General features: G+C 35.8%; 1 protein-coding gene across 1 annotated transcript; it reads left to right on the top strand.

Annotated features, from left to right (window-relative positions):
• Window positions 1–4,498: 4,498 nt before the first annotated feature.
• LOC131047385 (GATA transcription factor 6-like) lies at window positions 4,499–5,495 on the top strand. Its single transcript, XM_057981246.2, has 2 exons — window positions 4,499–4,786; window positions 5,052–5,495. Exons 1-2 carry the CDS (start codon window positions 4,532–4,534, stop codon window positions 5,463–5,465), a joined length of 669 nt encoding a protein of 222 aa, XP_057837229.2. The 5' UTR covers window positions 4,499–4,531; the 3' UTR covers window positions 5,466–5,495.
• Window positions 5,496–14,880: the final 9,385 nt, after the last annotated feature.

Below are 14,880 nucleotides of genomic sequence, written 5' to 3'. Positions count from 1 at the left end.
GTTTTGCAGTGTATGGAATTGGGTTGCAGGTGATTTCCATGACTTTCGGATCATTTAGTGATGTTGTTTTGGGCCTTGTCTGATGTTCCCGGAGGACCACATGATATTTTATGTATTGGAAGTTGTTCTTGGTCATTTGGGCCGATGTGTTATCATTTTCTTGCTTCATCATGAACCGGTTGGTCTTTGGCTAGCTTGATCGAGTTGTTATTTCTCGCGGATGTATAAAGGGAAAGATTAGTGATTCATCTTAGGACAAAAGAAAGAGGATAGAGATCGAAGAAAGGAGAAATCAAGTGAAGATGTAGTTTTCAAAGAGATTTTGGTCCAAGGGGACTGAAGTCCAGAGGGGTTGAAGTCCAAATCAATGTAGAATAGTGCAGACTGTTACCAGAGACCTATTTGTCGAGCAGAAGATCTACGTATATTAGATTTGTGTTGTCTGGATTTTTTTATAATCTTGGGCTGTGGTCCAGCATGTTTAGTTGTCAAAGGCTTATGTAAATATTTGAATGATTGAAATGATGGATTTATTTGTTACCAGTAATATTGTGTGTTGCTTCTACCAGTTAAGGTTGTTTACTGGTTAAACCTTGTGTTCTGTTACTGGTTGTCAGTATCTTGCATGGAATTTTGTGTTATGAGGTGCAAGGCAGGGATGTCCTTCATTGGATCTCCCTACCTTGACTGCACCAGAACCTATGTCCAAAATTTGGAGTTAAAAATGTGGGACAATGGTGCTTGGGTACCATTGTCCTCACCTTTTCGTCTCTGCAAAATTTGGTTCTATTCATTTTTTACTGCTCTTCTCAAATTTATATTGGTTGTCTCCAGATCTCAATCTTGTTGTAATTGATGATGGTTGATGATGAAATGGTCTTTGAATGTGATCACAAGTGTTGAGGTCAATAACATGGCAAGACATAAATAAAATCAATCATGAAAAATATGCTTTCATGAATATTGTTGTAACTTGTTCCTCCATAATGCTTGAAACATATAATGGAATGAAATATCACTTGATGCTTGTAGATAGATTCTTAAAGATGTGGATGTGTGATGATATTAGTGGATGCTAAAATGAATTAAAAGGATGCTCTTATATATGGTTCTTAAGGTATTCTTAAATTAGGCCAACCTCCAATGGTCATATTGAAGTATCAGGATCGGGAACCAAGCACTGACATATTAAAAATAAGGCCCATATTTGGGGGACAAGGATGCCCAAATGCCCTTGTCCACCCAAAACAAGGTGAATCGAGTATGAATTAGGTGCAGTCGATCACAATACAGGGTTTCAAATCACCACATAAATATATGACTTTAGTTTTGCAGTATAAAGGCCAAATATACACTTGGAAGACAGCTAGGAGGAAACTCACTAAGGCAAGGGCACAAAAAGTAGTGTAGAAGTGTAAGGGGTTACAATTTATGATGCTACATTAATGTTGAGATATCTTAATAGGTCAAAGAGATTAATTTAAATCCCATGTTCTTCATGAAGGAAATATGGTGGTTGATGTTTTTTTTTAATTTAGGAGTGACAAGTGATACTTTGAAGTATTGGGAGGATTAAATTACCGGCACATTTCAAGCAAAAAAAGTCTTTCAAATGTTTACATATATTAGAATGACTTTATGGATAACTCCCCTAATAATTTGAATCAAGATCACACATTTGGTGGGCGTTTTTACTTTCCCAAGTTGGAAGTCTTTGGATAGAGACATTGTTGTGTTAAGAAAGAAGATAAGAAGGGAGATGATTAAAAAGAACGACTGCAACAAGAGTGGAGTCCTTAGGTGGAGGTTGATCGTTAGTCTATAAAGGATGGAAAGAGACATAAATCAAACGTAAATTGCAAACAGTGTTGGTATAAAGAAAAAAAAGCCCAACATATCAAAGGTTTTCGAGGAGGAAGGTTTACCTAGTATTTGAAAAATCTCCATGGAATAACCCTAAAGCTAATAGAATTATGGAGAGAACCTAGGACAACATAGATAGTTTGGAATTTAGGTGGGAAATGACTATCAATAAGGATATAATCACTTGGATGTTTGGGCTCTCTATGGACAAAAGAAAAATTTTCAAAGATGGGAAAGTTGGAGAAGAAGTTATGCAATTCTTCTTCAAAAGAGATGAAAAGAGGAACTTCTAGATAAAACCTTTATGGGTGACAATTTCTAATTTGACCATGAGGTATGTCACCCTAGAGGGTTGATTTAAAATTATTTATGGTTATCACTTTACCTTATTGAATCACTTGAAGCATAAAATAATTATGTTCTTGTCATGTTACCTCTGAATGTCACTTGATTTTTATTTTTTATAGCACCAAAAAATCCCCAATTTTCCCATCCTACATGAGAAGCTCACCTTGCTTATTATCAACCACATAAAAATTTGACCCTTGTAAAGCTACTCTAGGTAGAACTAAAATTTATTCTAAGAAAACTCAAATGCATGTTAACTTTTTCTAGTGTTAAATTTTTACATGTGATTGCTACACAAGCACGACACTCCAACTTTTTTTAAGAAGGAATATATCTATCACATATCATAGGACTCAATCCAAATGAATAGATAGTCATGCAAACAACTCACTCTTACATTGAGAATTAATTAAAGTAGCTATAAGAGAATTAGAAAGGGCTTGCATAGAGAATTGTAGCTAATACATTTAGAGATGTGCGTGTGTGTGTGCGCGCGGGTGTGTGTGCGTATGTGGGTGCACACACACGCACATTCTTATATACTACCACATAGCAATATGCATCTAGATAAATTGTCACATGGCAATTAATATCTATACATATATGTACCCATATGTATACTACTACCTTTATAAATATGTAGTACATTGATTCTCTTATAGTCCACGATACTAGGTGATCTATTTATGGGTCGACAAATGGCTTATAGTAATATGAGACTACCTTGTATTCCTTGCGAGAGACATCTAATTTTGATACAAATGAGGTGAACATACCTTAACCCTTACAGGATTTGAACGTGTGGCCTATTTGTTAAGAGTACAAGCTCTCCATCACTAGGCCAACTTAAATTTATTGATGATAAATTATAATAATACAAAAATATAAGGCTAACTTAAATTTTGAAAATATATGGTGCACTAAAGGAGTGAATCTAAACTCAAGAGGGTATATTTTTTCAATTACAAAAAAGAAAAAAGTTTGCATCCCATCAAAGCTCTCATATATAAGTAAATTTGATTTTTTTTTTAAATAAAAAATAATCATCATAAAAGTAACTTTAGATTTTCAAATTACCAAAAGAGAAAAATATAAATAAGTTAGAATTTGTTTTTGTCTTAGACATTTCTTTAATAAAAGTGCGAAATGATTCTTAATTTTTTACATAATATTATAAAGTAGTAGAATGATTTTATTTTTTGATTAAGGTGCTCCCTAAAGCCATTTAAGTAAATCATGTATGAGATAGTATAGGTTCCTACATAGTTGTTTGGACTAAATTACAATAAATCATTACTAGTTATTTTAGATAGTTCAATTTTGTTTGTCTTGAGGGTCTACATCATTATTGATATGAGGATTAAATCTCATTAATTATATTTAATGTAAAATTTGTAAAATGTTAAAATTATTTAGGGATCAAACCAAGGTCCAATTATAAATAGTAAGAGAATTCACATACTTAGAAGGGAAACATATAAAGTACTTAGGGATCTAACCTTAACCAAATCAAACTCAACAATGGAATGTATTTCATTTAAGTTACATGGAGATCACATCCAACACTTACTTGAATACTTGATAAGAAATTCATTTGGTTAAATCTTGATGCAACGGTCAAATCCACCTTATAATTGAAACCAACTCCAACTAGACCCAATAGGAAAATATATGCACATTGTAGAAGGGGAATGGATGTACATAATTTAAGTTTTGACTTCTCATCAATAAAGATTGCTATTATTTATTTGAGGCGATGGTACACTGAACAAGCTGCAAATGATCCTCATTGATGAAAAGTCAAAACTTCAGTTATGTAGCATCCACCATGAGTGCAATAGTACATCCTGATGATGAGATAGTCATTTCCTTATAAGAGAACCCACAATCCTAACATACCAATCAAACCTAAACCAAACCATACATGATAACTCATTTTTGTTAATAGCCGATGAAGTCCCCACCATACCAAATAAAGGAAATCAATTTCATCATATTCATATGAATCGTATACAAACGAAATCGACCCAACAATTGAATTCAACCAAGATCGGTACGCTCAAAGAAAACCAATTTCCTCAATCACTTAAAAAACATGAATCAGGGACCATGTGATATAAAGTTGATAATTCCATCTGACAAACTGTACTGCCATGGGACCTCATGGGACCTCAACACGGCACTAAGCACATCAACATATGCATCCGTTAACATCCATTTAAAACACGTTGGAATCCACTTGCTAGAAACCGCATCTAAAAATCGGTCGGTACCACCACTCTGCAAATCTGCCCAATTCAGTCTACTTGGGAACTCAATCATGGATTTGGAATTGGAGACCAGTTTTTTTTCTTATTTCAACTCTGATGATTCCACTGGTGAGGCCTCTACTATAGCAGATGACTTATTTGTGGAGTTTCCAATGGCGGATGATTTATTCGAGCTTTCTGACAACATCATAGGAGCCACCATTTGGGATAGCACGTCAGAGCAGCTTCTCTTCAATAACAATGGCATCGATTCTTCCAGCGCTTCTCTTGCCCAACTTAACTCAGAGATTTTTCAATTTTCAACAGTAAGTTCTTCACAAAATATGATTAATGATATTGAGTTTTTATAACTGTTAACTATTTTTTTCTATTGATTGTGTATTGCTTATTTACTATCAATCTTTCGAATCACATTCTATGATCTTTCACCAGAATGTAGAACGAGTGCTATATGATTTAATATGGTCATTCTTTTATCTCAGGGTGTAAAGTTGTAGGTAAAGAATCAGAAGGATTGTTCAAGTTTGTGACCTTATGGGAGTGGGTTTTTTTTGTTTTTGGTTGTTTCAGCTGGAAGAGGAGGACACAGTGGTGCAATGGCTGCGTGAGTTTGAAGAGAAGGAAGTGGAGAAAATGAAGAAAGAAGTATTCAGTATGGTTATACCAAGACGCAAGCGCAGCAAGAGAAGAGGGGTGGAAAAGGCGAAGAGTAAGAGGGCAACCATTAGGAGATGCATGCATTGCGCAACGCACAAAACCCCGCAGTGGAGACAGGGGCCGATGGGCCCAAAAACACTGTGTAATGCTTGTGGTGTTCGGTACAGGTCTGGGAGCTTGTATCCAGAGTATAGACCGGCAAATAGCCCAACTTTTGTGAGCTGCATCCATTCTAATTCCCACAAAAAAGTGGTGCAGATGCGTGCTGCTAACAACCCACAACATCCTTTGTCAGCTTCTTCTCCTGCTTCTGCTGCCCCCCATTAATGGGCGGCCTCTCCATTATTGTTACTGCTATTAGGCTTCCTATTATAATTTTCAAAAGTAATATAAATTCCCCATTCTCTCCCTCGCACATTTATTCTCTAATAAAACACATTGTTATATGTGGTAGTTGATGCAGCTATTCTGGCACCAAAATGTTATATTCGTACGTCGTGTTATATGACATTTGTGAAAATCACAGCGGTTAACCGTGTTATCAACGGTCGATAACATGCGAATGTCATATAACCCTATGTACGAATATAACATTTTGGAGCCAGAATAGCTATAGCCTTGGTGGTTAGCCTATTATATTTGTTACTATAGTTACTAGTGTTATTGTATTTGATATAAGATACAATTACATCTAGACACACGACATACTATGCAATATGTATGGTAGACACATTAATCAATGTGTAACATATCACAATATTATGAAACAAAAAGTCACATCTTTTACAAATCATCTATAGATAGTATGATAGAAGACATCAAATGCATAATCAATAATTTTAATCAAATCTGTTAATAATAGTGGTGTAGTTAAATCACCAATAATCACTAAAAGTAACAACAAGAAATGGAGCTCAAACGTCATGTCAAAATATGGGGCAAACACTACTTTAACCATGTTATAAGTTTCCTATAATTGAAGACAAGAGAGAGCTTTTTGCTTAATTTTTGTGTTTTGGAGTTATTTTTCGCTCAAGTTCTATGTTTTTCTTTGCTCTATTTATGTTCTTGTTACAAAATTTGAACTCTAATATGTTGTTAGTGCATTGTTAATAGCCTCTTGATGGTATGCTTTATTTTTCCCATGTAGCATTTTATTTTAAAGGGTTCAATACCCTAGCATCTTGCTTATATAATTAAAAATAAAATGTGGATATTATATTCTCACCCAATAAGATTAGGCTTACTCTTGGAAGCCTACAAACAACTAAGGATAATGTACTAGTATTGGTACATAATCCTTCAAAAATAATAGGTCTCATTAGATCCTCTCTACACACTCACCAAGCCTAGGTCTTGAACCCACAACACACACATCTATATAGATACATGAGCCACGTGAACATCAATTGCCATGTATGTAATGACCAAAAATATCACAACTATCTAATGTACATGTACAATTGCTACTGAGGACAAGACCTCACCACATGGCTTAACTAACCACAAGCAACCAAGTTTCGATTCCAAGGCTAGTACTATTAATAGGAAACTCTATCTAGCTATCCAACAAGTCTACAAAATTCACACAACCTTATAGCTCCACTCTTCATGAGAATTTCTAGCAAAAGCTTGAACTACAATTGTACAATGAGGTGCTTATAAAGAAAGCACATAGCTAAATTTAGGACAACTAAAGTGCAAGCATGAGGAGCTAAATAAAGCTCAACTCTAGCTAAACTAGATGCATAAAAACTAAACTAGGTGCACAACTAAAATAAGCACTTATGAGTGAACATAAGAAAAATAGCATAACTAGCTCTAAAAAAATAATTAATAGAAAAATATGCTTTAACAACCCCCTCACCCCACCCGCAGCACCACCACCCTCCCCCCTTAAGTGAAACTTAGGGTGGGTAGAAGAACTCTAAATGTATCAATGTAGAAATGGGTTTGAGCAACAAAAGGCCTGGTTAGGTACCCATGTAGAAACCAATGAAGTTCTCTAAGTAGAGAAAATGAGAAAACCCACTTGGGAAAAAACCCCTCTCCAAAAGTAAGAGATGAAATGAAATGAAAAAGGTACTACATGTGACTAAGATGGAGGACTCCAAGTGGCCCCCCAAGTAATGAATCAATCACATAAGTACAATCAAGATTCCCTTATAGGAGAGAAAAGGAGAGAAAATGTATCCCCCTCATAATGAAGAAGCTCCAATGTCGAAGATGAAAGCTCAAGGACAAATATTAATGAAGATCCAAGAGTAGAAAACCACATTCCTCCCCTTAGAAAGAAAAGAATCAAGTTGCCAAGGCTAAAACAACACCATGGAAGGAGATTGAAGGAAAAGTCTCACGATGTGTGTCATGGAAGACTGGTCAACTATCCAATTATCTGAATCAAAAGATGCCAAATCAACTAAAGAAAATCCAAACTATTGTGAAGATACCTACTAAAGAACCTCTCAAAGGCACTAGAGATGGGATGATAGAAATGCTCCAACTGTCATCAAGGAGGAATGGAATATCCTCAGCCATGTCCCCAATGTATGGAGTATGTAATGTATTAAATAACCCTATAATATATGGCAAGTACTCATCCCACTCTATTGTAATTGGAAGGGAACAATCAACCCACTAAACTAAACTAGCCTCTAAAGAAGCACAATGTGGAGGAGAATCACACAAGTCTCAGGAACCACTGCATATAACTAAACAACACATAGGTTCAAATGACCAAATCTTTCCTCATATTTATGATGTACTCTTGATGCATGAAAGATAGGACCAGAAGCATTCTCAATGGGAAAATATGTGAGAACTCATACAATCATGTTGTATGATCAACACTACCAACTACAACAATATTTCTACTATATAGATCTCTAATAAGCATTAAAATAGGGGTGAAATCAATTGTCTTACATGTCCCATTGTGAGTAATCTAGTAGGTGGAAAGAAGGTTGGAAGATAATGCATGGACACAAAGAAGAAGATTGAATGTGCCACCATCAACCTCAATAGAACCACTCCCATTAAAACTCATGTAAGTGTTATTACCCATCAAAATCTTTAGAATTGCATTATGTTCAAAAGAAGAGAACATACCCTTTAATGATGACATACGATGTGAAGCTCCTGAATCTAGAAGCCACCTAGAGGACTAACAATGCATTGATGCAAAGCGAGCATGGCCTTTCATCTTGTCTTCACCACATGCCATAGATGAAGACCCAGAATGTCTAGGTCTTGAAGTGGTGGAAGAGGATGCACCAGATGAAGGAAGATGAATATTATTCTTCTAAAGAAGTTCTTTCAGCTCATCAATCCACTTTGCATAATATCGATACTCTTCATGTCCTGGCTTGGTGTAATAATTACACTTAGCTTGTCCGTCTTGAATGAAAACCCCTTGGAAGGGGTGGAAAAACTAAATCATTTCCATGAAACTCTAAAGCTAGAGGTGGAAAAGTAGACTATGTATCTCTATTATTTTACTTCTTCCTATTTTGTTTCCTTATAGATGCAGGAGTCTAAGCAACCAAGGATTGAGATTTGGAACCAAAAACTAAATCAAGTTTGTGATAGTTTGACTTTCTCTTGTGTCAACTACTCATAAAGAACCTCAAATGAAGGTATAGAAAATCCAATACCCAAATAATACATGGTGGAATAGAATGATGAAATAAAGAACTGAGATTGGCCTCAAAGCTTGGACAAAATCATGAATTTGTACTCCTTATCAGTCTTCTACTTGCTACAACCCTGTAACTGTGATCTGATGGATTTTAACTTCACTAGAAAGTTCTCAATGGAATAAATGAATAAAGTGTAAATGATGTGAAATAGCTCTCAAGATAAAGTACAAGAAACTCATGAATATCCCCATCAATTTTCTCAAATTTGAGCCACATAGCCTTAGGAGTCTAGTACAAGAATCAATATGGAATTGGAAACTATCTGAAACATGTAGGACAATCAAACCCATAGCCTGATCTTTCTTGTCCCTAGTACAGGGACACCTCTTCAACAAGAAAATCTTGGATCTAAGGATGATTAATAGGATCATAGTGTTTGTCTTAGTGTCTTGTGTTTATGCAAGTTTCATGTATTCAATAAAGACCCCACCATGTAAACCAATGTCACTGATTAGGCAACTTGATAAGCCAATTGGGACAATATGGTCAATAGGGTTAGTAGGATGTGTGTATTGTGTTTGATAGGTTTTTAGGATGTCTTAGTGGTGTTTGGTTGATCCAAGTTGTGTGGATCCCAAACTTGTATTTTTTGACAACTTTTATGCAAAAATGCAACTTTTGAGAGCAAAAGTGCAACTTTTCAAAATGCAATTGATGTAAGCCTTTCAACGGCTCCAACCTCCTCCAAATTCAGTTGGAAACCATTTGAGAGGGATATAATCCTTTTGGACATGATTCCAAAGGTTGGAGAGGTCGTGGTTGGAAGTTTTGATGCAATAAGACACAAAAAAAATGAGGTTTCCCAGAAATTCTAAGTTTGTAGAGATTGTACGTCCTTGTACGGATTGAATTGAGAAAAAAAATTTATGGAGTAGTTGGAGGGTTGAATCAGATTTCTTTTTGTGGTGGTCTGAGGCTTTGATCGTTTCTGAGTAGGGAAAACCCTTCATTTTTCTAACTGTAACCCAGAAAGTAAGGGTTTGGCTAGGGGTTTAGCCAAAAATGGCCATATCTTGCATTCTTTCCATCTAGAAGCTTCTTCCTTTGGTGTGCAATATTGGCCTATGTATTCTAGGTTTTTCATGGGTTTTTGTAGGGGAGACTTGGTTGTGAGGAGAAAGAGGTAAATCTAGGTAGGCATCTCCATGTGACTACCTTAAGCAAAATTAGGATAGTCATCATAAAAAAATTTAACGGTGGATTCCAGGAATGAAACCCTGGAATTAGAGGTTATTCACCATCCCTCACATGCTCATGTAGTTTAGTTTGCAGTTTGGATTCAATAAATAGTAGTTTCTTTGTAAAATAGGCCTAATCACCTTGATTAGGTCTCTAGGCCTCTAAGGGGTTCAGACCCTGAAAGTGCATATATTGCCAACCCATTTTGGGGTTGAGTGTAACTCCCAAAAGGGTATCCTGAATGGTGAGTAGTTTATTAGAGTGTGTGGATGATTTTGGAGTTAAGGTCAATTCTCTCGCTAAATAGGGCTACTATCCTAGGGAGTAGGTTTCCAAAGGGGGTATAAGGATTTGAAGACAAAACCTTAACCCAATGCTTGGAATAGTCCTTATAAGTCATGAATGGACCAATTCCAAATCCCCTAGGAGTAGGAATCAAGGAATGGTGTATTGAAGGTGTTGAGGCCTTTTACTCATCTTGAGGAAGTGTTAGCCTAGTGGATTTGTGAGTATTTCTACCCAAAGGTGTGGAGTCCTTCCTTGTAGGGCCCTTGTGGTCATTTGAAGGGTCAAAACCTAACCCTATCGGACTTGTCCTCAGGCATGTGTGTAGGATTCTGCATCAAGTGGTATTAGAGTAGGCAGATATAAGGAAGTTTATGGTAAATGATCTCATACTCATTGGTGAAGTTTGGTTGGGTTGGATATAAACAAGACCAAAAAATCATAGATCTAAGCAATTGAACATTATAGTCTTCTAACTATGATAGTTAGGAGGAGTGAGTTTCCTAATAGAAGGATTTTCCATTAGTCTATAGTTAGAGAAATATAGGAATCTAAAAGATGATGATTCTACCCCTCCACAACAAGAAAAACAAAACCCTTTTGCACTTGTATAAGATGAGAAATGATAAAAATTGATCTATCATTGTGTACCTAGTGAACATTCTAGAAACATTGACTGCATATCTGGATAGAGGACTTTGAGAGATTTATAATGATATGTAGAAGTTAAAAAAAAATGTCGATTTGCTAAAGTTATGGCCTCAAAAGTGCAAAACTAAAGGCTGAATTGGGAGGCTTGGTAAGAAAATTTGGTACATGATCTGATAAAACCACATGTAGAATTGAGTAACTCTCTAAACCGGCTTTTGAATGATATCATGTTTGCTGAAAAATGAATTTTTCCAAAAAATAGAAACCTTTTGAAAATGGAAGCCTGTTGAAAATGGAAACTTGCCAAAAACATACACTTTCCAAAAATGAAAATTTTTCAAAAATTGAAACTTTCTAAAAAATTGGATCTTTGATTTTAACAAATTGAGAGGAAATTTTAGGATTTTTGAGCTTCCTGGTCACGATTGTGACATTTGTTTTTCCCCAAACTGACCAAAAAAATTTAGCTGCCCTCAAAACTCACCTAAAAAAATGTGCCCTTAGCCAATTTGACCCCAAATTTCAACTGCTTGGATTTTGATAAAATGATAGTCCATCTTTAGGTTTTTCAATGTTCTAGACATGATGGTGGTGCCTATCTTCCTCCAAAATTGATAAAGAAAATTCTCACAACCAGATCCACAAAAATGAAAATTTGGGACCCTAGAACACTTTCAAGTAAACAAACCATCAAAGATTGAGAAGGGGCTTGTCGAGTCTGTGCTCCCATACCATGTTGAATTTGCAACACAAGCACTTGCAAGATCAAATGGATAGCAAGAACACCTTTCACAAATGAGAGTTGCACAAATGAATGTTGCCTTTCTCAAAAGAAAAGAATACAAAATGAATTACAATTGTACAATGAGGTGCTTATAAAGAAAGCACAAAACTAAATTTAGTCCAGAACTAAAGTGAAACCATGAGGAGCTAAATAAACCTCAACTCTAAATAAACAAGATGCATAAAAGCTAAACTAGGTCACAACTAAAATAAGTACTCCTAAGTGAACTTAAGTAGAAAAGAATAGCTAGTTGTAAAAAAGCAACTAATAGTTAAATATTCTCTAACAAATTCGACATCAGTCATTCTCAAGTTTATGTTGGCAATTGACACTCACTGGAATCATATGTTGTAATTGATGGCAACAAGATTCTATTGAAGTCATATACTGGCATTTGGAGGCATACATCGATGAATACCGACATTGGAGTAATCAGGGTCATCATCGGCACCGACACTGGCACCGACATCTAGCACTTCAGTGAAGCCGACATTAGTCTGGATCTGATATGTTTTATTTGTAAAATCATTTTGTAATTATTATAAGGGCCGACATTGAATATCTTTTGTATTGTAAGCCGACATAAGGCATATTGTTTGTAAAGGGTATATAAGTCAATCTATTAGGTCATTTTGATATAGGACAAGATATATGACAAGGTAGTATAACTATGTAATGCAAAGGATATGTATGAAGTTCATTTGTATGTGAATATAATATCATACTATGATCAGTAGATGGTTCGTAAAGCATTATTGGAGGAAAGGAGATATCGGTAGAAGGATTCAAGGTTTATGAACCAGTACAGAACAGAGCTTTAACCAGAACTCTTTTTGGCATTGTAGATGCATTTTGTGAGTTCACCAGTACTGTTTTATTTCAGCAGAAGATTTGTACTCAGTGAGACTTTTTTGTGTTGAGCAGTGTGCTCTAGGTAGCATGCCTTCCTACATGTGCAGGCCCCCATGCTATGTAATATCTTTCATATGGCCAGTGAATTGATATTGTGGGTCACAAATCCCACTATGGTTTTTCCTCTTTTAGGTTCTCCATGCATAAATTTAGTGTGTTATGGTTTTCATTCATGTGGCTGGTTTATTTACTTCATGTTATATGTTTCTTCATTTATCGATTTATATGTGCATGTTATAATAAGGTAAAATCTTGGGTTATCAACAAAACACTGATTCACCCCCCCCCCCCCCCCCCCCCCTCTAAGTGTTCTTGGGTTCATTGTATTCCAACAATTGGTATCAGAGTCTAGTACCTTGGAGGAAGTTTAATAGCTTGAGGAAGATCCTAAAATCAAAATCATTGAACATGGCTATGGAGAAGCAACTTGAGATGGCACTTGAGAATTATGATGTTGAAAGGATGAAGACCTTAAAATTGCAAGATGAATTGAATTCTGCTAATGAATTCATTCTTGTTCTGCAAGAAAGGTTATCATCAACTCAAGCTAAGAGGAAGGAACTTTTGCAAAACCAGGATGATGAAGAGAAAAATGCACTTAAGGAACAATGTCGGAAACTAAGTCAATCTAACATGCTCATGAAGAATGAAATGAAAGACCTGAATATGAGGTTATCAAAAGGTATTGAGGACAGAAAGAAGAAGGAAGAAAATCTTGTTGTATCTCTGAAGAACAAATTTGATGAATGTGGTAGATTGACTCATGAGAATAATCTATTGAGAACTGATTTGGTACACTCCTAGAATAATGAACAAGAGCTTGAAAGAAAAATAACTACTTTGAGAGATGATCTAACTATTGCAAGTGAGTATAAAGAAAAATTCAGGATTAGTGTTGCACAGTTGGATGATTTATTGAAAAGACAAAGGCAGAGTGAAGATTCTAGAGGACTTGGATTTGTACAAGGTCAAAGCTCTAGTACCACAAATGAAGATCAACAACTGGTATGCAGAACTCATCTGACCAAAAGAAACCGGTAAGGCAATCTAATGCTTACAAATTCAATGGTAGATTTTTTGTTTGTAATAAATTTGGGCATATGGCTAGACAATGTAGAAATAGAGCAAATCAAAACTATAATTTAGTTCCCGATCAATGTACAAATTGCAAGAAACATGGTCATAAGTCAGAAGATTGCAGAATGAATGTTAAATGTCATGCATGTGGAAAGTTTGATCATTTGGCTAATCAATGTAGGTCAAGGAATGACACTGGATATGTCAAAGCAATTAAAAAAAACAATGTTACATGTTATGCATGCAACAAAATAGGTCATATTGCTAAGTATTGCAGAAGCAAGACTACACTGAATAACAATGATAAAACAAATGAGAAGGGAAAGAAGAAGGTAGATGAAATACAACAAGATCACACCAAGAGATGGGTGAGAAAATTTGAAGAACCAAGTGGAGATGAAACTACATCGATAATTGCATCTGTAACTCCACTGGTAGACCAGAGCATTCCTCCACCGACAAGAAATTCAACTAGTAACTGAGGCATATGCCTTAGGGGTTGGCAAATTCATCAAAAATCTTGCATATTCCCCAAAAGAGATCTAGAGAGTGGTATTAATCATTGATGGAGGCTTATTTGACATGAAACTATGAAACTGACATCGAGTAGGTTACATCGCTAAGCATTTATGACAATGATGAATTAGGGTTTACTCGCTGATAAAAAGGGAAAATGGACTCATTTTCACTCACCCAACACTCAAGAAAACCACAGCGAAGCAAAAGCAAATCATAGGCAATCAAGAGCATGCAAAGGAGTTCTGAAGGATTTCCAGTAGTCATCTGAGACGTAATCAAAACCCTTCAACCGATGACTATTTTCCAAGTATTTCTTTGAAATGGCATTTGGATCATCATCTGCTCCTACTTTCACTACAAATCCCACTATTGTTGAGGTCAAGGATAGGCTTAGGCCTGTTTTCAAGGAAGTTCCCCAAATTGCTATGAAGGAAGATTCTACTGGTGTGGTCTATGTAGAAGATGTCAGGGCCTATATTCATTGCACATTGGAGGATTTAGGCACTGAGGACATCAAGGGGATATATCAATTTGTGATACTAGGCAACTCCAGAACAATCAAACCAGAATATCAAGTCATTGAGGATCTAGGGTTAACTGGAATCCTATACATATCAAAATTCAAGGATGAAGTGAT

Source organism: Cryptomeria japonica, chromosome 2 (genome assembly GCF_030272615.1).
Source record: "Cryptomeria japonica chromosome 2, Sugi_1.0, whole genome shotgun sequence".
Lineage (NCBI taxonomy): Eukaryota > Viridiplantae > Streptophyta > Pinopsida > Cupressales > Cupressaceae > Cryptomeria > Cryptomeria japonica.
This window is presented reverse-complemented; position numbering and strand designations above follow the sequence as displayed.

Bases quoted from the DNA above. Each gene is read 5' to 3' on its own strand.
- LOC131047385 (XM_057981246.2), top strand. From the start codon at position 4,532: ATGGATTTGGAATTGGAGACCAGTTTTTTTTCTTATTTCAACTCTGAT. The intron at 4,787-5,051 runs GTAAGTTCTTCA...TGGTTGTTTCAG, and splicing joins AGATTTTTCAATTTTCAACA to CTGGAAGAGGAGGACACAGT.